This window comes from Melozone crissalis, unplaced genomic scaffold, assembly GCF_028551555.1.
Source record: "Melozone crissalis strain CALT ecotype California unplaced genomic scaffold, PUWL_Pcris_2 ptg000004l_1, whole genome shotgun sequence".
Lineage (NCBI taxonomy): Eukaryota > Metazoa > Chordata > Aves > Passeriformes > Passerellidae > Melozone > Melozone crissalis.
The window spans coordinates 26,858,700-26,882,851 of record NW_026535782.1 but is presented as its reverse complement, the minus strand read 5'-3'; the positions used below and the strand labels follow the sequence as shown (position 1 = coordinate 26,882,851).

The 24,152-nt window shown below is 36.8% G+C and overlaps 1 protein-coding gene across 2 annotated transcripts in view; it reads right to left on the bottom strand.

Moving 5' to 3' along the window:
* The window catches only part of FRS2 (fibroblast growth factor receptor substrate 2), a 47,747-nt gene that overhangs the window by 8,258 nt on the left and 15,337 nt on the right, over positions 1 to 24,152 (bottom strand). The window contains exons 2-6 of one of the 2 annotated variants that reach the window (XM_054274437.1): positions 8,832 to 8,937; positions 6,384 to 6,475; positions 4,385 to 4,571; positions 1,213 to 1,371; positions 252 to 415 (exon numbers count right to left, since the gene is read on the bottom strand). In XM_054274437.1, coding sequence (XP_054130412.1) covers positions 252 to 415; positions 1,213 to 1,371; positions 4,385 to 4,571; positions 6,384 to 6,449 — 576 coding nt within the window. In that variant the 5' untranslated portion in view covers positions 6,450 to 6,475; positions 8,832 to 8,937. Of the gene's footprint in view, positions 1 to 251; positions 416 to 1,212; positions 1,372 to 2,038; positions 2,071 to 4,384; positions 4,572 to 6,383; positions 6,476 to 8,831; positions 8,938 to 24,152 lie in introns of those variants that run through there. The other variant, XM_054274446.1, reaches the window with a different exon arrangement.

Below are 24,152 nucleotides of genomic sequence, written 5' to 3'. Positions count from 1 at the left end.
GAAAGAGTATATATAATGCAAATGCATACCTTCTCTATCTTTTTTTAATATAAAATATAAATTCCTCAGCAAGCCATTCTACAAAGTATCATTTTGAAGAGGCAAGGCAAACACTTTTCTGAGGCAGTTAAAATACTGTAGGAATACTTTACACCTGATACTGAAACGCAAGTGAAAGCCAACAGAACAATCATTAGGAAAATCTGAAGGAATGTAGAAGCTCAGTTGTACAAAGGGAAAAGAACACCCACTTGCTCCTCTGCTACAAGTAAAGGATGCGTTGATTCTTCACCGACAGAGGGCAGGCGTGCGCTGCCGACAGAAGGGTGTCTGCTGGAAGGGTGTGATGAAGCATCTCCAAAAGATGGGTATCTGGGATAGCCGTTGGGTAAACTTTGTGCATTGAATCCAGGAGCTGGTTCAATTAGAAAACAGCCAAAACCATATTAAAATAGAACATTTTACTGTATATGAATAAGATACTTTACATCTTAAGTTTAATTTTCAAAAGAAAAAGTAAAATATGTAAAACAATATTAAGTATTCACAAAGCTCAATTTTGCTTGGAGGAAGGAAATGGAAAACAGAACAGCATCCCAGTATTTACCAGAACACATTTATGAAGCAGCCACTGAAAACTAGGTGTATTACACACCCAGTAAACTCCCTCCAACTTCTCTTTCCACAACTAACATCTCCCCCTGACAAACAGAGACTCCTTTATCTAAGCTTCCATTTCTCTGAAATCATCAATAAACTGGAATTCCTAGTTTCAAATATCAAGCCATCTCCCTGAGATTTCAAAAATACCAGAAAATTTTAGATAAATACTTCACTCATCCCACTCAGAGCAGAAGAAAGATTCCAAACCAACTGCACATGTGATTTAAACAGTATTTTTTCCCCTAATCAAAAATTTGAAATCTTGCCCAGCATTAACATTTCTCTGAAATGCTACAGAGAAAGCATGTTGACATATCGTAAAGCAATTCAATAGGTGTATTCATAAGTGTTCTTATGCAACAATTAAGTTCCCAAAACTTACTTCTTGAAGATAATCCTCAGCAAGTACCTTGAGAGAATGCATTACTACCTCTTAGCTTTAAATTAGCCTTCTTTTTAATTACTTAAAGATTAAATTCAAATCAAATGCTATTTTCAGCTAACTAAATTACATTCAGGTATGTCATCTGACAGTAGGACCATACTTACTGGTAGGTGTTCGAGGGGTTCTTGGTACTTCCAACTCAGTTTGATGATTATTCCTTTCTACTACTGGTTCTTCTACCACATTTATGCTGTTATTCTGCATTATCTCTTGTAACATGTTAAATAACTCTTCTGCCCGGGCGCACTTAAAGGCAAAGATTCCTATAAATACATCCAAAAGAAAAATCAAAACCCTGTAACTCAGAAACAGGCCTTACAATATATATAACTTGCAAGGAATAGAACTGGAATCCTCATAATGAAAACCTGTTAAAGAAGCAAAAGTGTTACAAAATTTTTATTGCACCAAAACACACAAAATTACTGTGACAACCTTTAAGGTGGTAATCTAATAGAAGAATAAGGTTCCCATGCACCAAAAGTTAAATAAGAACAGAAAACCAATTCAGTTAGGAGCAAAAATAAGTTTTGAGTGCTAAATGAGGAGAAAAAACCAAGTTGGTTTTTGGGTTTTTTTTAAAGCTAATAAAAAGGATACCTGTTAAATAAATATGCATTGAAATACATTAAATGAAACTACAGAGGTGCTACAAAGTTGTATTTCCTAAATCAGATTTCTATTAAACTACCACAAAAATAAGATACCTGCACAACAGAAAAAGGATTTAAACACTGGATATAAATTCAGTTTCTTTAAGAAGACTAAAATGAAAAGCTAGTAAGACAAACTGTGTGAAACAGACAGTAACAAACTAATTGCTTTAGGCTAAAGGATAGACACAGAACACAAAGTTAGCAGCAATACCGTGTATTTTGCGTGTGTATTGTGCCACTTTGCCTTTGAACAGCAGGGAGTGTCCCAACTTACCCTCACCAGCAAAGGCGCAGCTTTGGATTATTCTTCCATTGAAAGCATGAAGTTAAAGTTGACACGCTTGTTAAACGTGGGTGCAGGTGCTCATTTTTTAAAGTGAGTATTACAATCTTAAAACACTCTTTACTGAAAAGTACCTACCTATATAGCCACTTCTGCAAGTGCAGTTATGTGAATATGCTGGCAATCACTACCGTCATATATTTATCTAGGGATGCAGAGCTGTGACAGATCAGAACCACCAGAAATGCTTCACATGGCAGAAGTTCACAAAACCCCAGCTGGGAATACACCAAATGGGCTACGAGGAACAATGCTCAGCTATTAATATGCAGCTGCTGCACTGAATAAGCTTCATGTTTGCAACACTGCAGCTACAGAACTTCTACTACTCTATGTCCCTGACCCCTAATCCAGCCATGTACAATAGATCATGTGTAATATTTTGTATATTTCTGAACATTCACACTGGATATTTGAATCTTAATGAACAAAATCCAGAATTTTTTAAAACTCTAGGTTCACAAACTTTAAAAAGTTTCTGAGAAATTCAGCTGCCTTTAAATACATTCATATTAAATACAATGTGAACTGTCACACAACATGGTGACATACCAACTTCTCCAGGTTTTAAATCCTGAATTATCTGTTAGATGTGGTCCAAAGACATGTCTGCAAGGTTTTTAATACCTAGCACAAACTCAATGTTTCACCATCATTGCTGCTCACAGCTTAACAACAGAAATAACTTGATATTAAAGGAAAAACAGAAACAAGAATACTGACTAATGTAAGAAGTTGCTGGGCAGTATTCAGGGAATTCTCAAATGAAAACCTTGGTCATCCCATGAAGTGAAGATGAAGTTTCGCAACTGTGCCCACAAAACCCACTGTAGGTCTCAGGAACAATGTTCCATTGCAAAAGGGCAGCAGAGAACATTTTCTGCCAGATTTCTTTCTTCCCAATATTCACAAGATTTTAGTATTACATAAGGTAGGCAAGAAACAAAAGAGGGAGGAAAGGGTTGCAGCTTACACAGCCTGCTTAATCTTGTTTATAAAAAAAAAGGAAAAAATTAGAAGGAAAGTGGAGAAGTCAATTAGACTTGGTGTAAGATTTTGCAGACTTGCTAATAGACTGTAGAGAACAACCTTCAAATTAGTATTTCAATTAAGTATTTTAAGTATCTGTTTTCAATGTTCAGAAGAAACAGTAAATTCAACTGCAAAACACATTAAAGTTATTATCTTCAAAACAAAGTTTATTACTAAGAATTATGAAAATTTAGTTTAGTATGGAGTATATTTCAATGTTTGAAAATATCTCCATTTCTCATTAGGAGATGAACTGAGAGTGCCTTTTAAACTCCCATTAAAAAAAAAAACTTTTCTTCCTTTACCTTTGCTTGGACAATGAATATTGACTAGGTTTATATGTGATCCAATTCTTTAATCTTTCTGACTTTTTAACAGTAAAATTAAAAAACAAAACCTGTGATTTCTCAATGTCTAAAATTATTGATAAGAACACTGGTAAATGCCAAAAATCCAGAAGAACATTGGAACTTAACTTCACAACATATGAATGCATAAGAATCCCAAGCACACACAGCTATTTCACAGTACGAAGATGCAAAACAAGGCTGAGAGCTCAACAGAAACAGCTCAGTCCCTCAGGGACTGCTGCAGGGAAGAGAGAAATATTCTCAGAGGGAGCCAACCTTGGCCAAGGCAGGCATGCTCTGGCTACTGGAAAGGTAACCATCTTTTTCTGACGAAAGCCACTCAAAAAATAACTGAGCATAGCTGAAGTATACACACCTCATACAAAACCATCAAAATTTGAGAATTATGTCACTGATATTAATGAAAGTGGTATTTGCTTTAGGAAGAGGATGAAACACCAGTGCATTACTGAAGACAATAATAAGCTGGGGCCATCCTGTTCATATCAGTGCTCCAGGCTCTTAAAACCTTAAAAATAGAGAATTTGTTGAATTCTGAGGGCATTCCTTCAGAGTTTCAGATTCTACTGCCTCTCCCAGAGGTCAAGTCAACCTCTGAGGCAGGAGAATTTCCCTGTCAAACCCACCTCCTAAGTTGACCAAAAGAATACTCACATAGAACCTTGAAGTCCTCCAGACCTACAAATGCCAAAAAACACGTGCAACTCAAATCCTAATTTTACCAGAAGACCATTCCTCATAAGGTAATTTTTGTTCAATAAACCACATTCACATACAGAACTATAGCCTTTATAACTCTTGCCAAAGGACTGGAAAATATCTTCCAACATCAAATAAACTTGCAAGAAGCTTTATATACAAAATTTCCACATACCTTGTCCAGTTTGACACCTTCGACCGCTTTCAAAAGAGAAAAGATTTGAGTCATAGCCGTAGCGACGGAGACAGAGGTAGTGCCATTTGACAGAGTCCCTTTTACGGGTGTACAAAACTAGTTCTGTATCTGTAAGTTCCATTATGCCAGAACCCAGTTCATTACCATCATCATCCACATTAATAACCTATAAAAAAGAAGTTAAAAAGCATTAGGTAATTACTCTTTTGAGAAACAACACCATTTTTAATAATCTTAATGCCTGGCTGGTAGACTTCATCTGTGCTATCGTATTAGTTACAATCCTTGAAGTGAATGTTTAAAAAAAACAAAAAAACAACTTCATATACTAGTTTCTGTGCTATCCTAACCCAGAATTTAGAAAATTAAAATAATACTCATTTAAAAACAATACAAATGAGGCTGCCTAACATTACTGTAAAATCTGATGAGAAATTTAAAGTAGAAGAGATTTGTAAGTTAAATATTTTTTTAAACTGGCTTTATGTACATATTCTAGTATTCCCACGTGGATAAGGCATACCTCAGATAATGGAATCTTTCAGAGCCCCATTTCTGAAAAAAAATATTTGCTTTGTCATATAACTCTGCTTACAGTTGGGAAAAGGAATGAGAAAGGGTAAGTGGCTCCAAGATAAAGCTTCCCTCACATACATGTATAGCCTCGCACTGCGATGAATCAGCCAACAGTTTTAGACATTTTGTTGCCTTTTTAAAGTCAACAAATAATTCAAATACCTTATAGTTATCTTGTGTGAAAAAATGTATATAAAGCTAAACTCCTACTCTTTCTGCTTTTAGGCCAGTTTTGAGGTCATCTGCATCCTTTAGAGAATTTGGACAATATATATGTCCCCTCTATTTTACCTTACAATGCTGCTTTTAGTAGGATTCTTTCTTAATCAATAAAAAAGTTACTGAAAAAATCCCTACGGAATTAATGTGACTCCTTAAAAAATACATTTTCAACTTGAAATCTAGTTAATTGAAAAGAATTAGGAATCATTTCATCTGCCTGTGAGGCTTATGCCCATTTTCCTCATTTTGCAGATTACATTCCTTCATCTCTCCCTCCCCTACCCCCCCGCTATACAAACAATAGAGAAATTCTACAAGGAGAAAAATAGGAACTAGTTACATAAAGTGATGCATAAAGAGCAAGAAAACAGAAATATATTTTATCCTTCAGCTTTCTTAACTGATAATATTAAATATTTCCAGAAATTCCCATGGCTTTAAAGCTCATTTTATGGTTGCCCTAAGGCAACACATGAATCAGTTTTCACTATGGAAGCATTACATTCCTTTGTCAACTCACAGAGACAGTTTGGAGCACAGAAGCAAATCTGACTTGTGTGACCTATGCAAAGGCATGTTGACTTACAGTCACTGACTTCAGCTGCTTCATGCTCAACATGTCAAGCACATGAACGAGTGTTCACAGGCTTATAAATTCCAGAGATTTTTGAGACAAAAGGGCACCTAGAAATAACATTTCTCCACATAAAGGACAAAAGTTTTCAAAATGTATAATCAGTAGCGACCTTCAAGTCAAATCAGCAGTCCTAAAATTTTCTATTGATGATTCCACATTCAGGTTCATAATCACACTTCCCCAAAAGCTACTGATTCCCTTATGCTAAAGACTCCTTTCCTAATGTAACCTTCCATAGGCAACACTCCTTACTTGGGCTCTACCAACTGAAATGGAGACGGATGAAAATCACAAGCTTCTTCTCTTTCCTGAAGATCCAAACTGTCCTAACAAGCCTACCCTGTCTAGGGAATTCCTGTCACTGCTGAGAAGAGAGGGTTTCTCAAAGGCACAAGAGAAACCTGTAGCCACAGGCACCTGCAACTGCAGTGTTTCAGGTGTTCAGAAATTTGCACTCCATTTTCATTACTTTTTTTTTAATCACAGACGTGGTCTGTAAGAAAACAGCAAAGTAGTTCACAGCACATCACACCAGCTGCATACCTTAAACTTGTTTCGGTGGTTATCTGGGACAGTTTCTTTATCTGGACAGCTACAACAGCTACCCATGACTTCTTCAGAAGACCATCTGATCTCTAAAGTGAAAAAAAAACCAACAAAATTATCATTTAGTTGAAGTAAAAAACGAAGTATCATCAACAAACAAGCCAATGCAAATTACTCTGACATACAAGTCTTCATGATGAATCTTCCAGTCGCATTTAATAAAAAAGTCAATGTAGATACTACAGATATGATGGTTAATTTGGATTTGACAGTAAGGAGTGGCAACACAAAGCTGTTAAAGTCCTACCAGTAACTCACCTTGAGGTTACTACCAAACAGACTCATTTGATTTGTCACCTTAATTCCCATGGCAGCAGCTTGGGGGAAAACAAAAACCCAACCACTTACTGTGCAAGATTTTAATTTCCTAAACCAGGCAGCTCCCTAGGTTCCAGTTCCACCTAAATGAGCACTCCCTGGCTCAGGAGCACAGCACTAGAGACACCCCTAGAAGCCCTGGGCTGTAGCAGGTTACCAAGCACCAGCAAAGCCCATATGGCTGCCCAGGCTTTGGCAGCCCCGGGTTCCAGGAGGGGTTCCAGGCCTGCAGGCAGCCCTCTGCTGGCAGCTATGCAGTGAGGCTCTGTGCTTCCAATTCAGAATTTCCCATATGGCAGTGTATATCAAAGACATGCGAAGGAAAAAAACCCACATTCAACACAAATATTTTAAAACTTGGGGTTTCTTTCCTTATTTCTGTTAAGTTCTATTTGGATTAAATTGTGTTACACATTCGTTTTAAAACAGTAAAAGGTGGTAACACTGAAGAGCATGGCTAAAGTAATGAAACAAAAAAACCACCTCGGTATTTTTGGTATTTTCATTTAAAGACTTCTGTGTGTATGGCAAAACTTTCACAAAACAGTTTAATAAAATGTTCACAGAACAAAGTCTCGCAACTTGCTGTTTCATCCTCTACCACCATGAAAAAGGGGTTAAGTCTCACATTTCTTAAATACAAGAAAGTCTGACAAAAGAAAACTTAACCCATATACATAATTTTTATACTGGATAAGAATTAAAATTTCCACTACACAAATGAAAAATCCTGGAAGAGAACTATATTAAGTCAACAAGAGATACAACACTAGAAATCGAGAAGAATGAAGACAGTATGGACTGATAAGTTTTCCTGACTAGAGGGAAAAAAATCCTATGTTATCATCTTAAGAAAATCATGACTTGGTTTCTAGATAGACATTTGTATTAGCATGCAGCAGTAGTATTCATGTAGCTCCTTACTCTGAAAAGGGGTAAGATGCAAAGAATACAATGAAGAGCAGTTAACTTTTCCACTTTGTTTTCATCAGAAAAGCCACTCAAAAGAGACTCCTACTCTAGAGACTGTATAAATCAGCCACCAAGAATCCCCTGCAGAGGTAACAATACTGCTCCAATTAATCCAGTGATAAAGAGGCAAAGTACCAGACACCTATTCAAAATCATGATTCTTTAATGTCATTTCTGTCCATAACATGAAAACATGCATTATATTGACAAAGATTTTTTTCCCCAACTCAAAATAAAACCAGGCATTGCTCGTTTGCTTCTACTGCTGCAGAGAGAAGCTATGCTACACACAAACTTTTTTTTTTCTTTTTCCATTGTGAAGTTTTGAAAATTTTATAGTGGTAGTAAGAGCAGTAGTAGTTGTTCTTTCTTTTCTGCTGAGAAAGGGAGATACAGGTAGTAACACCAGATCCTGGTTCCTTCCCTGGCACCCCTCAGTGCCTCACTACAGCAATGTTCAGATGTCCTTGTCAGCCTGCTGCCACGGTGCTGTTTACCCTGGGAATCCCCTGCTATGAGGAGCAACAGGTGACAACAGCCTCAGGGCAGATTAACAGGGAATACTCTGCTCCATACAATGTAGTGGCATATGCCTCAAGCAGCCTTAATAAATATGCATGCACTTAATAAAGCCCAGACTTAGACCTCCTCAAATGTTTTTTGTAGTGAAAACAGAACTACATAGCTGCATGCTGTTAGTATCAGACTTTCTATGCATTCAGCATGAAACAACTGACCAAGTCTGTTGAATACAGGTGCTGGTCCTTTAAAAAAACTTAAAAAAAAACCAACCCAGAACTTAAAATGCAAAGCACTTTGGAGAAAAAAAAAAAATCACTAGAGTTGCAAGAAGAAAGCTGTAGTATATTGTGTATATCAAGATTTTTGAAGCACAGCCTCTGTACCTCAGGAACAACAAAGAAAGGGTATGTAATCAATAATCATACAAGCTTGTTATTTTGTCTCAAGTATGCTCTAATATTAATATTTCAGAAAACCAAGAACTGAAATGCTGCTTCAAAGGAGAGATGTGAACAAAGGCTAGGAGGAAGAAATTAAACAGCTAGGGAACTGGCAGAATTAAAAATCACTCACCTAGATTTGGCCATTAATATTCCCAGCCTCTGCTGCAGCATCAGGGCTTCTGTCATACTCAAAGTGTCATGCTGTCTTGTCACAGAACTAATCATTGGACCTAGAACTAGAAGGGTAAATAAAAATAACATTTTTTCTCTTGTTTTTGAGATGACAGTTAGTAAACTAAGAAAAAGACATGCTTTTGTTTATAATTATTCTGCAAGTATTATGTCAAGCAAGGTCATCACGATGTTTTAGATAAGACTGAGCTCAGAGTTGCCCTGACATTTCAATGCTATGGAAGAAATTAATCCGGCACTCCTTTCTGCAATGCAGCCTGTCACACTGGGGAGTCCATTCATTCTCCACTCACTGCACAGCCAGTTCAGTGTGGAAATGACAGATGTGAAGCTCCCGTTATCCTCAGTGCATACCAACCCAACCCAAACCACAGCAGACAAACAGAAGAACATGTACAACACACTCTATTTAACTCCCTCCTGCTTATCCTACTGAACATACACAAATGCTGACTTGTATGGCTAACACATCACCCTTTCTCTGCTTCCCTCATGATTCTTGCTCCATGACACTAACCATAAATTGCTTGCTTTTACTTCCCCACCCCCTGGATTATTCTCACACTAGCTATCCACTCACATCTAAGACTTAAAGCTAACTGCTTCTTCCATCATGCTAACAGCTGGCAGTCTCTCTTCTCAGTTTGTAAAATTGCCAAACAAGCACTTGATGTTTCCTTTGATGCTGCTTATTAAACTCAATAAAAGGGCTAATTTCTCACAATAATACTTGATTATTATGTCTATGCAAACTTCTTTCAGACCACTGCAGCTTTGCTTACACATTTTTTACTGCAATTCTTTGCATTCATCAGCTGTCCCCAGTCTTGCCCCTGGATTAAAAGCATCTTGGCAAACCAAAGCTCTCTGCGTTTTTGCATAACATCACATGTAATGTAGTCCTAATTTCCTTCCAGGTCCTAGGCATGATTCCATCAGTTGCAGAACTCTCTTACTTGTGAAGGGATTGTGCAAGAGATTACCAGAAATTCAACACTGGCAAATGCAAAAATAACACTCCTAGCAAAGGAGCTCTATCTGTTAGGAAAGATCAGTCACATAATCATGCTGTCCAATGGAAACTCTAGCTGGACAGCTATCATAAAGCAAATGAAACATAACTGTTTGGAAAGACTTAAAAGTGCCAAAGCAAAAATACAATTCTACTGTGTGAATCCATAGTAGTAATGTATGCCATCAGGGCTCCCCTGTCAAAAAACACAGAGTAAAAGCAGAAATATGCTACTTAGACAACTCAGCCTGAAAAAAGGAGCACACAGAGCATGAGTACAGAATTATAGGTGACAAACAGAAGATAAATAAAGCACAACTATTTTCCAAATGTAACTATTAGGGAACAGCAGTTGACATTATTAAGGGGGGGTTCAAACACATAAAAGTTCTTTCTTGCACTGTAGCTAAGCAGATCTGCAATGTCTTGTGGGAATGAGTTCCAAAATGTTAAAGATTCAGAAAGTAAATAGGATAGATGCAAGCTCCACAAAGAACTTTTAAACTCACGGATGTCATATCTTGCTCAAAAAGTCTCTAAGGTACAGATGCTTAGAAGGGTCTTAAGGAACAATCATAAAATGTTCCTTCTTACTACTCCCTTCCCTATAGATTTACTATTGGCTCTCAGAATTTACTATATACTGTCAGAAATAAGACACTGGACAAACTGATACTTCAAGTGCGACCCAATAAAGCCATTCTGATTAACATATATGGATGATCAACTCAAATTTGTGAGTGCTCTGCAATAAGACATTAAAAAAAGGAAATCATTAACAACTTATACTTAACTTGAAACTAAACCCTAGATTTCACAAAGGTACCAAAAGGTAAAGTTATTGAACTGCTTGACAGAGATGTATTTTTGCATATAGTTGTGTACCTATCCCTCTGCAAGGTCAAGTTTTGGTTATGGGATGACCCTACCCAATCTAGCTGGTATTATTAAACTGTGGTTTCAGTCAGGTTAGATTTCTGCTGGCTTAGCATACCAAACCAGCTAGCAGAGTGTACAGCACGTGCCAGAGCCAGCTGGGGACAGAATCACAGCCTTAGTCACATCCACCCAGTTTTCAGAAAAATTAGCCACTTTACTAACTACTGGGATTGAAGTTTACCAAATCCCCTACTAAAATTTTCAGAAGAAGCAAATGGAAAGAGGGGGCAGAAAACCTGACCCACTCACTCCAGTGAAATCTTAGGAGGTAGTCATTAGAAAAATAATTAAAATAAAATGTTCATAGGCAAGCTATCCTAATGCAGGTATGTTTGCACTGGTCTTTACCTTGGTATTTTTCTAGCACAGTTTTAAACCTTTTACATGGTTTGGCTACCTAAAGCAGAGTAGCCTATTTCAGTTACCTAAGAATGATTCTTAAACAATCTAAACAGAGTTTTGTAATTGATTAAATAAAGCACACAAACTTGCAGCACCTAACTTCTTTTAAATGTAAAGCAATAACAAAATTCTCCAAACAGTTGCTTCCAAGTTGGCTGTTTATTCAGTTCGGGACTTTTTAAAATTTTCCCAGATTGCAAAATATTTACCCAAACTTAAATATACAAGAAGTAGACATTTCCACAGTCACAACCCTAAGTTATGTCTACAATGTCAAATTTAGTAGCTGTAATTTCCCACTCACAAAGCATGAGTGATGGCTGGGTGCAGTTCTGCAAGGAGGGGGAAAGGCATGGAGGGTATCTTCTGCTTATCCCTAACACATTCATTACTGCATTGCCAGGTAAAAATCCCAGGCAAGAGAAACCAGGACCAACACTCATCTCAACCTTGTTAATGGGAGTGAAAGGAAGGAACTGCTGTAACTTCACTAAGATTTATTACTTGGCTTTGTGAAGTAAAACGTGGCTCTTTCCCTCACAGATTAAGCAAGGCCAACAAGTTATGCTAATCTCTCACAAGTCGAGGAAGACAAGGCATCAGTGTAAACAAGAGTAGATACTTTAAAAAGAACAACACAGTCAAAAGCTTGCAGATATTCTAACACTTGCAATTCTGCAGTCTCTCCAGGCTGGCAATGATGAGAACAAGGCATGTATTCCCCTCGCACAAGAAAGGCCACACGGACATGCTGCTATCCTACTCCTCATTTGCTCAAAGTCACTCCATTCAAGTCAGCTCATGGTTGCAAAGCTGATCTAAAAGCTGATTTCAACTTAGTCCTGAGTTCTCTGGTTGCAGAATCGAACATTACCTTCAGGAGATATTTTCTGTACGCATAAATTCCTCTCACAAACCTCCTAAAAATCAGGCAGAGAAAAAACCCCAAACCACAGCACACCTCAGAAGAGGCAGGGAGAAGCAAGGGTGCCTTGTCTATTAACCCATCTTTTGCACAGTCTTTTCAAATGAAAAAGCGACCTTCCAAAGCACTAGCTTGCCACAGTGCTAGGCCCTCTGCTATGTCTTTCCATTTAGTCATGTCATATGTCATTCCATTTAGAGTCCAAACATTGGCTGTCTAAACTACATCTAAACTAGACAATAGGAGTAAATATCACAAATAATGTGCTAGACAATTGAACACACTGAAAGAGGCAAAACTAACTTGGATAACTTCCTCCCAAAGTTCAAAATTCCTGGCCCTCAAGAATTTGGATGTTGACGTTTCTAGAGGGATTCAGAAAAGTATCCCAAATTTAGTATTACAGCAAGCATCAGCACACCTGCCCATCCTGCAATCTCACATTCAAATTGCAAATACTTGAAGAAATCACAGCCAAATCCCTACAGATACATTCTAACTCATTTTCTCATCTCCAGTTCTGAGCAATTGTTGATGTCAATGGTTTTTCTACAGCAGGTGACAATTTCACCTGGAAAGTGTTGTCTCAGAGATTAAATTGAAACTGAGAGTATAAATCTGAATATTTCAGGTTATTGATAGAAAATTTCTAAGTAACTCATTACATGCTCTCCTCATGAAGCAGAGTAGTCACTACAGCAAAGCGCCTTTCAGCTTTCCACACAAAAGAAACTTTGCATAAAAGTGTAAGACAGCAGACAAATAAGATAAACCAATTTCACATATAAGAAAGATGTTATTTAGCAAGACAATTACTGTTTTATTGACATGCTATTCGTTTCAGAATATAGATGAAGGATGCTGAATGATAGTGCAGTCAGTCTTTTGAATTTTGCTGGTAGCTGAAAACTGCCCATTTCACAACTGGCTAATGCAACCAACTAAATGGATAACCTCTGTACCAAATGTGATATACCCTAGGTCTTTAGAGTTGTGATGTAATCCATGCTGGCAAATTCTAGATGATTTAAGAAACCTGGTGTCCTACTCAGACTTAAAATAACCTATACTTTGACCTTCTGTTTATTTTGGCTAGCACATCTTCACTGCCACGAAGCCAAGTTTTTCAATTGGAAACAAAATGTTTCTGGTACACGGGACTCCCACGTAGCAGACCTCACATGTACATAAAAGATGAAGCACCAAAATAATGCTAGTAATTATTGAGTGTGGCCTTAAAATCCAAGAGCTTTATTTCCCCAATGGTCAAAATAAGAACTTCTTGGCTTTATAATTACCAAAAAGAAAAAAAGTAACATCTGTACATCAGCAAAGATTGACTTGAATGTTTGGAGTCACAACAGACAAAAGAGGTGCCAAAGCTGGAATGCTGGCCCATGGAAACACAGGGGTTTAATGGCATATGAATGTTCAGAAGAGCAGGGAGAAACTCCATGAGAAATACAGCAAAATAAGCACAAAATGTTCTCCTTGCCTGCCCACCATCATTCAAATCTACTCATCTTCTTTCAGGTGTTCTGGAAGGCTCTTGCCTTGCACAGTCTAACAAACATTGCAGCAATGTAACAACAATTCACACCCAAGAAGCAAATGCGTTTTGGGGAGAAGGAGGTTTAAAAGTAAAGCAAACTGAACCAGGGTCAGACATAGTCCTTGCCCTTCATCCACCTGGCAACAATTACTAAGAAAATTAATATTGAAGGTGCCTCAGTACCTTAGAAGGATGAAAAAAGCAGTACTAACAAACCATAGCAGAGTTAAAAACTACAATGAAGGAGATCCAAGAAGAAACTAAACATGCTGAGAAATAGTTTGGTGCCGCTGGCTGCAATTAGGAAAAACAAAGTACTAAGGGTTGAGGTGAAGCAGCAAAATCTAGTTTATAACTTTGCTTATGCTAACAGGTGGAGTTTTCACTCAATATTTTCATTAAATGAGCATGTTGTCAGACTTATGATCAAAACACAGCAATAAATGTACACCCCTTTTCTCTCTTTAGCCCTTTCCAAAAAAAAAAAAAAAAAAAACAAAAAAACAAAAACAAAACAACAAAACTGACATAACCCAAGCTAAACTGTAAAAGCTTTCTGGCTCCAATGAAAACAAAATTATTGCAACCACACACCAGCTTGAGCAGACCAGCTTGCCATTTCAGTGCAGTGCCCTCAGAGCCTCTTTGAACACGCCCTGAGGAGGCTGATGCAGGATCTCGCCCTCTCAGCAGCAGAACTCGCCCTCTCAGCAGCATTCCTTTGCAGCACCTTCTGCTGCTGCCAACTGCCTGCTCCTCAAACTCACAGGAGACTTTTTTTTTCTTACTCCTGCTTTTCAACACTCAGATCACCTCACAACTTGACCTATTTTGCTGTGTATGTTTCCATATATTTGGATTCAAAATGAACAACTTTTTATTTCATATTTATTAGAGCCATATAAAAATAGCCAATATCATTTAATAAAACTAAAATTGAATAAAATGAAACACTGGAGCCTTGTTGTTTGTTTAAATACAGAACTAGCAACTGATCTTGAAGAGTCATTATGCAAAAATTTGAAATGGTATGCTACTATTAAATTAATTCTTTACAGTTCTCTTTAAAAGTGATCATTTCAGCAAAATGCTCAAATTTAGGTGAGATAGTTAAACGTTTGCAGGAACACTGGTCAACAGTAATTCCTTTAAAAAACCACATGCTCATTCTGACAGAAAAGCTTTTATATTCACCACAATTACCACAGAAGTGAAGATTAAAGACCAGGTCAAGTAGCTGAGCTCAGATGAGCAGAGAGAGAACTGCAGCAGGCAGCAATGTTGTGCCAACCCTAAATACTTCATGGCGCTTAAGACCAATTTACATAACACCAATCCTACACCTCTCCACTTTGCTCTAGCATCACATTCTAAGAACTGCTTTCCCTAATCCTGAGATGTGGTACCCCCATACTTAGGCCTGTCCCAATGCAATATAAAGGGTAATCACACATTTCATTCAGGTACTAGGTTGGTACAAGTGCTCTATTCAACAAGTGCACACAGACACACATAGCCTTAAAAAGGAGTTTCAAATTTTCACCTCAGTGCATTTTGAAAACTCTAGGTTTTTAATGATCATGAACAACCTCAGTGCATTTTGAAAACTCTAGGTCTTTAATGAACATGAATCTTGAACAGGAGCACAAACGCTGTTTGCTTCACCATCCCCATTTGTCCCTCTGAGGATGTGGGACATCGTTGCTTGTTCTACTCTTTAATCACACTCCAAAAAATGATCCTCTTACAACAAACTTCCAGAGAAACAAGACTTATGTTTTACTTGGTATCATTTTTAAAACAACTTACACACATGCAAATATTTTCCCATTTCCTAGTAAAACAATTTCTCCAGATCCACACCACCATACTGTTTCCTGTGAATGTCTGTCAAATTAACTGCATCCTTTTAAAAGAAATACCAGAACACCAAACTCCAAACCATGACATTAGGTTAAACAGGCAAGCATTATAAATTATTTTATTCTTGGAAAATCTGAATCTCTTTTAAAACATCCTCTAAGAAATAGCATATACTGAAAGCATCATTTTTACACAACAATAAACCCGCAGAAATGGGACTGAAGTTTTAAGAGCTGTGCTATGGAAATGCTTTTTGGATACAGGATCAAGGAGTAAGGCAAGGAGATGGGAAAATACAGTGGAAGGCTACAATAATTAAGTAATGGGGCCAAGGAAGAAGAGAGAATCTAGCTTAATTCTTGAAAAGGAAGCCTGACTTGAAATTGTTTAAATAGTGAGTCAGTTCTCCAATATTTAACCACAAATGCCTTGTACAACTTGAGGCCTGCTACTCTTGCCAAGTCTTCAAAAGCCAGTGAAGTGCCAAATCTTGTCATTAAGTAAATGGCATTGAGTTTATATTTTGCCATATTTTAATCCTTGAAATATTGTTTGTTCAAACATTTCAGGAAGGGTTAAGTTCTGCTTTCATGTTTTTGACATGTTTTACACACAATTTTCTAATACATTAATAGAAACTACTCTGGAAAGCCTATGAGGTCTTTGTTACCGAAATCTTAAGCAGATTCAGCAAGAAGTTATCAAAGGTGAGACCATGCCACTGTGTTTTATTAAAATAAATAAATAAACAAACACAGTTTGTATATCGTTTTAGTACGTATTCTCCATACATGCCCTTCTTCCTCTATCCATTGCTTCCACCATCAGCAAGTTCTTAGCACTTGGATACAGGGAATCTGGCCTTACCTGAACATCAAGCTTTTATATATGGTTTTTATTTCTTGGAAAACTTACAACCGAATCCTCCCAAGATCTCATTAAAGCTATTAAAAAATAGCTTGCCTTCTTTAATGACCACTTTTCCATTTTCCACACAGAACTCTTCCCATCACTTCTGAAAGGCTCACAATTTTCTTAGTTCTGTTTACATATCTCCTCATGTGCTTCTCATACATTTTTTTCTTCCCACTTTAAGGAGACACTCTAATAATCATTTAAACTTACCTACCCTGTGGCCCCATATCACTACATAAAAGGGAAAGATTAACAACAGCTAGTCAAATCTCTAAATCAAAACTATGCAGGTTGGTCACTGAAACAAAATCCACAGTCTTAGGATATCTTTTGTCACCACTGAAATGCATCTGCCAAAAAGCAAGTTTAATTTAAATTTATTTTCTTTGTATTCACAGTGAGGAAGAGCATAAAAACATTTAGTTAATGTAGCTGATTTGCTACATCATGGTAACTTGATTGAGTAGATGTCTGTCTGTGCTTTGGGCTACACCAACTCATTAAAATTCTGATTATTAGGATGTGCATGGCAGATTTAAGTAAAACCCAATTATAATCACATTTTTGAATCCACACTAAAACTCCAAATCCTTTTGCATATGGAAAATAAACTGATTTATAGCTAGCATGAACAAGCTTGCCCTTGCCCATCCATTTTGTTAGCATCTGATGGCTATATTGAATGCCCATTTTCTCTCATAAAGAATTAATTCTAGAAACTGCTGAAGATGCCAAAACTTTACTACCATTACTAACCATGACATCATCAAAGCAAAACCCACAGCACTCTTTGAAAATGCTATCTATAAATTACACAACAGGGTCTTGTCTTTACTTGGGACTGAAGTCTCCAAAAGGAAGTCTCCTTCCACAGTGGAAAACATATACATTTGAAGCTAGGGGGGCCAGCATGTGTACAGTATTCTACATTAATTCTTCATATTTATATGATTCTCTCACAAATCACTACTGAAACTGATCACACTCTGTGACAGCATATGCCAGCCATGCTATTTAATGGATAATGAAGTAATACCACTTGGCAGAGATCATTAGCTTATAAGGTCCAAACAGTAGCTCTGCTGGTAATTTTCTATTATTAAACTTCAAAAAGGCCTTGCAAGCAAGAAACTAAAACAAATGGAATTCTGAAGCTCTGAAAACCCTGCAGACCTGCATGAGAGTTGTTGATTCTGAGGCAGTATTGGCTAAAGCAGACAAGTTGTCTCCTTTATGAAGAGTCCCTATTCATAAGTCAGCCACCATCTCCTAAACCAGCAACCCTCAAAATGAAGCTCACAATCTCAAGGTTCATTTCATCTTCCCATCCCTCTTTTTCTCTCCTGCAGTTCAAGCAGCTCTTTGCAGGAGGCAACGGAGAATTGCAATGGGATAAATTGACTTATGTTCCTCCTCCAGCTAATACATCTCTACCTATATGTACGTAAAATACCATTTATTTCTACTGAGAAATAAAATACAAAATAATAACAAAATCCCATAGCCGCCTGAATTCCAGCTGTCTCAGGTTTTCCTTTACAGAAATATTTTTTCAGTTATCCATCACTTCCAAACATCAGCAGGTCACTCATAACTACTCATTGTTTTCCTTGCTCAGCTATTTTTTTTAACCTGGACCAGCTTCCTGATCAGGTTCACCACATGAACAGTCAAACACAAGTCAGGGGCTGGCACTGTTTACACCGACAGCACCACAAAGAGAAATGCTCTTTGAAACCCTGCCTACAGATACATCTTTGTAGTTACTTATTCCATGTTCCAGTTAAGTAATCAGCCAAATCTTACTGTCCATTAAAAGTCACAGAAAACCTGAAACAAAGGGCAGAATAAAGAAGAATTCAGATTTAGGCAGGTTCTGTTAAACAGAATAATTAAAAGTTATGGTTCTGACCAATCCACGGGACATGGAACTTAATTCTAAAGCAGTTCCAGCAAGCAAAATGGATACCACTCCAGTACAACAATTTTCCAGAAGAGGACAGGTAAGTTTAGTTAGATAGTTCATTCAGCCAACTTGCTGTTTCAGAGTATTAGAAGTCTGCCCAAAAAGGACACAAAATCCAGCCATCTGCAGATGCTGAAAGTACAGCCCTTTGTGGGTAAAAACTCTGCAGTCTCTAGCAAACCAGCACCACTTGTTTAAAAACATGAAATGTAATATGACTTGGCACAAATCCCATTTAAATAGCAAACCCATAAAGCTTGCTGGCACTTACTTAGAAAGGAGTGGAAAGAAAACAAAATCTATTCTAATTCCCTCAATTCTAAGAACTAGATTCGTATTTTAAATGTAGTATTTATACATGACTCAACATCTTAAACTAGACTTCAAGTACAGAGGAATGCAAGCTGAAAACCAAATCCAACAGATAACTGGCTCACTAAGCCCCTTCTAAATTGACTCTCTAGGTGAAAACTCAAAGCAGCAACATATATAAGTACTGATTTCCTTTGTTATATTTCTCTACTCCAGCTTATTAGCACTTCTGCAGTGAATATATATTTTACCAGCTTTTTTTGAAATAAGGGAAATTGCTTCTTACCATTGTTAATATTCAAAATTGTGTAAAGTAGTTACAGCATCTTCTCATTCCCTATAGCACATTTCAACTGCTCAGAGAAGTCCAAGGAATGATACACAAAAAGCCTAAACCAGCTAAACTGAACTACCACTGTCCACAGAAGAGATTGGCTTTCACTAGTATAAGTAGTAAGTAGTTGTTATAGTACTATAACAAAATACAGTTTTATTGTGTGAAGAAATGCAGTTATTTTTCAGGTGCTCTCTTGTGTGTAAGAGACATGGGATATTTCCAGATTCCTGAGCTGTTTTGTCTTAAACAAGTTCTATGATTAGAAGTTACAGTTAATAAATATTTACACAAAAAATTATTGGCTACATGGAAAAAAAAAGTTTACACTTTAGTAAACTTAGTTTACGCTCAAGATGAGATAACTTGATAGAATGTTTGAAAATGAAAAAACCTTTTAAACCATTAATTAGAGAAACTACCAAATAATTAAACACAGAATAAATACATGATAATTAATGTCTGCAGTAAGATGACAAGAAAACTGGTGGAGCTTTGATGTCTTGAGCTCCAAGATCAAGGTTAAAAAACTTTCTGGAATACATAATTAGGTAGAAAGTTAACAGGTTGCAATAAACGGGTGAGATGTAGTATCCTATCAGAACACAAAGGAGTCAAGATAGGTTCATGCATGCTAGTCTTAAGCAACTTATAATAAAGAATAAACACTGGCATTAAAAAATCCAACCAAACAAGAAAAAACCCCTTTCTCCAATACTTATTGATTTTCAAAAGCAGTTTCAGAATAAAAGCTACATTTGAACTTTGTGCTGAAATATTCCTGGCAAGAGCTAAATTCTAGCATAACACCATGTGACATACTAGACTAACATAAATTACAGAAGCAATTACTGAGGACCTTAAAAAAATGGAACCATGGAAATAAAACCAATAAACACCAATATTTTGAAAGTATGTGGATGTTTGGATGAAAATGACAATGTTTGCTACGTAGCAAAGCTACAAAGTCTGAAATGTAAACTTTAAGGTTTCATTAATGTAACTGGTACTGTTAATTTTTTATAATTACTTACTTTGGTATATTTTATAATGACTTTCACATATTCATTAAAGGAGAAAATGCCACTGGACTCTCTAAGAGAAGGTTTTCCAATAGCAAACAGTACAGGTAAGATTTTTATATGACAACTGATTCATAAAACATGATTACTGAACAGAGTGTTCGTTCCTTTTCTGTCTACCTCAGTTACTTTTTCCTGTCTTTTCTATAGCATTTCATCTCCACATACACCTCTGCTGGAAAACACCCTGAAAATAACAACTGACCCTTTTGTACCAACCTAAGGGGATTCAGTAAATCAGAAGGGTGATCAGTATTAATCACCACACTGCCAGTTATTTTGTCCAGTGGAGACAGCATGGGATGGAGCCAGGTGACAGGACCAGAGGCAACTAAGGCCAGGACTTTTTGTTTCCAGGACACCAAAAAGAATCTCTGTACAGCTCACTGATGGTCTTTCCTATGCTGTTGAGAGGTTTTCTTTCTGTTACAGTCCTCATCTCAATTCCTTGCACCCTCTCTTCTCAGGAAACCTCATCTCAAGTTATCTGCCTCTTCCTCCATTTCCTTTGTTCAGCTCATCCCTAGCTCATATTTGGGAATTTGCTAGCACCATTGCTGTCAATCTACAATCACTTATATAATGTAGTTTTCTTGTTTTGCATGCCTGTCTTACCCATTTAGACTGTACTCTAAAATACAGTCGGTAATACCTGCCCTAATATTTACACTGCAGCTACCACAGGAGATGTGACTGCAGCTGATCATTACACACAGTGTAATAGACACAAACACTCTCAAGTCCAGCATCAGCTCCTTTGCAGGAAAAGCTCTACCAGTCTAAACTGGTGCCCTTTTCATGGCACAGCTATCTTGCTTTTGTCTGTTCCCACACAATGAAAATATTCTGCATCCAAGAACTGGCAATGAGCAGATTCATTTCAACTCTGTTAAAGCTGGTATGCATATAACACAGTGTAAGTACCTTGTGCTTCATCCTATATTTGTGTACAAGTTATGAGGGGGTTTTGTGTGCAATTCCACACTTACAGAGGTATTACCTGATATTGTACTGCTTACAAGCTTTCTAATCCTAAACCATGAAGACACCAAACACAATTTGATTGCTACAGGCTTCTAAAAGGGAAAGTGTACAGTTTGTCAGTAAACTTAGCTTAAACAATGCTTCCTAAGAAACTACAGCAACACCTTATTTATGGTCAGCACAGTGATGACAAATCCACTTTTTAATTTTTATCTTTAAAAACTTTCTCTGCAATAGTTCAAGAGACAAGGGAAGAAAACATTATGGTGGAAGACCTTGAAATAAAGAAACTTTCAAGACATGCAGTACCAATTAGCTTACTTTTCTTACAAAAACTGTGTTCTTGGAGATAATACAGCTAGCAAGTCCAAAGGTCCATATTTAGGAAACACAAACATGTCCTCAACATTTTTAATGTTACATATTAATAGTATTTAAAATATTTTCTGTAACTATTTTTAGAGTCTTGCTTATACATACTAAGGTGACAGAGGCACCCTGTCACAAAGTTTCATCTTTCCCTTAAACTCTGAAAGCTGTATAAAAGAAAGCCTATGTGGCAAAGAGAAAAGGCGAGTGAATAGACCATGTACCCGTCAACATTTTTTGCCTGGCAAAAAAAGTTGAGCCCTTATCAGTATGGATTACACTGTAAATGACCAGTGAAAACTCTAATGAATAGTCTTTAGGAGGACTTATTTCTACCAAATGCACAAAAATTATCTCATCAATCTGCCCAAGTGGTCCAACAAACTTGCAATTTTGGATATAGGCATGTTTGGAAACACACTGGCAAGTATACTTGACTAGCTAAAAAAACTTTGATCATTACTTGTATTGAAATATCCATTAATTACCTACTCCCAAAACACACAGAATTACTCCATTTAACAGCCTCTAAAGCAAGAAGTTCAATCTTTACCCAAACTACACAATAAACTAGCAGAAGGATGTGATCATTTGTACTCATCAGCACGGTGATACAGATGCAGAGTCCCTGAGCATGTAGTTTCTCTTTTCCAAAGCTTTACTACACAGCAGAAGCCCAGGTTTCCAAGTGTCACTGGTTTTAATCAGGGCAGATTTTACATGTGGTCTCACCATACATAATCCAGTATTTGCTCTCCTAACTCTGGAATAGCTTGTTGGTCTTCACTTCATAAAAAGGAATAGCCCCTTTGAGTTTTCTATAAACTTCAAGGCACCAACTGCCCGCCTGTGCCTCCATCTCACCACTGCTACTGCTGCCTGTGCTAGCTAGATAAATCCTGCCACCTCTAGATATCAACATAGATCTCCAAAAGGTTGTACCAGATCTATGAGAGCTAAGAGAAAGATTTTGCACTAAGATACAGTTCCCTCAAACCACCACTTAAAAACAACCAGGCAAATTAACAACAGCTCAGCCATGTTTATCACACTCTGCATTTTCCCATAAAAAATTACATATGAACTACATATGAATTACAACATGAACTATTAAAGAATGCCATTAAAATTTAAATGTATTTTCCATGTCATCCCTTAAATTTATTCCTTAAAGTATTTTCCAAGTCATTCCTTAAATGCCACATCTTCAAATACCAGAAAATGATGCTTCCAAATTCAAAATACTGAAGTGGTCTTGCTTATTTAGTCTATCCAGAAAAAGACAGGAGTACAAATAGCAAAGCCAGCTGTTGTTAATAACATCTAATTAACACCACAAGGTTCCTACTGATTCACAGCAACCCCAGAAACCTGGAGTTTCTGGTGTTTCCATACAACAGGATAGATAGGATGTTTCTGGGAAGAACACAAAAAATAAGTGAACAGCTGTGTCTAATAACGTCACCCACAGTCAGTAAAGCTACAAGTTAACATTAAAAAATTAAGTTTCTTGTAGTAATGTTTCAATCATTCTGAATTTAAAAGTCAGGAGAAATCCCAAATAACTGTGCATTTTAATATATTCTGCACATCTAAGGACAATACTAATTTAGGCAAAATGTACCCAAAAGTCCAATTATTTTGCAGGTAGCAACAAGTACTTAACATGAAAAGGAAATACAAAGGTTAAAAGAAAAGTGTGTGTTTTCTACTCCTATAAGCTCATGTTAATAAGGGCCATCTTTTATGCCAAAGGTTTGAACATTACAATTTTCAAACAGTTGAAACTGTGAAAGCTCTTTGGACCTTATACTCAAGATTAAAGTTAAACTTCTACAAGTTTTGAGTTTCTTTTAAATATTCTCTTTCATAATTAAAAAAAGAAGATCCCACACATGACCTTAAATGTGTCCAAGAAGCCATATTTAAGTACATGTGATACAGGAATGAACAGGAGGTAGGAAGAAGGACATTAAAAAATTCCATAAACAGAAAAAATCAGTTGCATTCTACTGAATATAATTTTCATTATAAGAAGTACTTTAACCACAGTGCTTGATTTTAGTCACATAAAGAGAGTAACTTAGGGTGACAGTACAATTTTAAAAGGAGAAAAAAAAGGCCAAAATAGTAAATATTGGTAATCAAAAAGTTGTGTAACACTCACTAGAGATTAAGCTAGGCTGTTCTATAAATTTTTATACTGCCAACCTCTGCTTGCTTGCCTGAAAAAAACCCCTAGTTTCTTACTACTGTTGTGAAATCACAGGGAAGTCCAAATGACTCAATACTAATATTTACATACCTATGTCCTACTCCACTTCTTCTTTATATGTTGACACTGAAGCCCAAAAATGCCAAAAATAATTATTTTTAAAATTTGTAATTTTCTCTACTGCAGTTATGTCTACTAGAACTGACATAATAAGAAGTAAGAGGTAATAACAAAACCCATCTCTTTCAAAACCAGTTCTATGTTTCTAACAAGGGTGTATCATTTCCTCACATGCATAGAAAATAGCTGTATTTTTATGAAGTAGTGTCATTGTGAGGTGGAATTTATTAAATTAACTGCTTTTCTTTCTCAGAATGCTATTTTGTGTT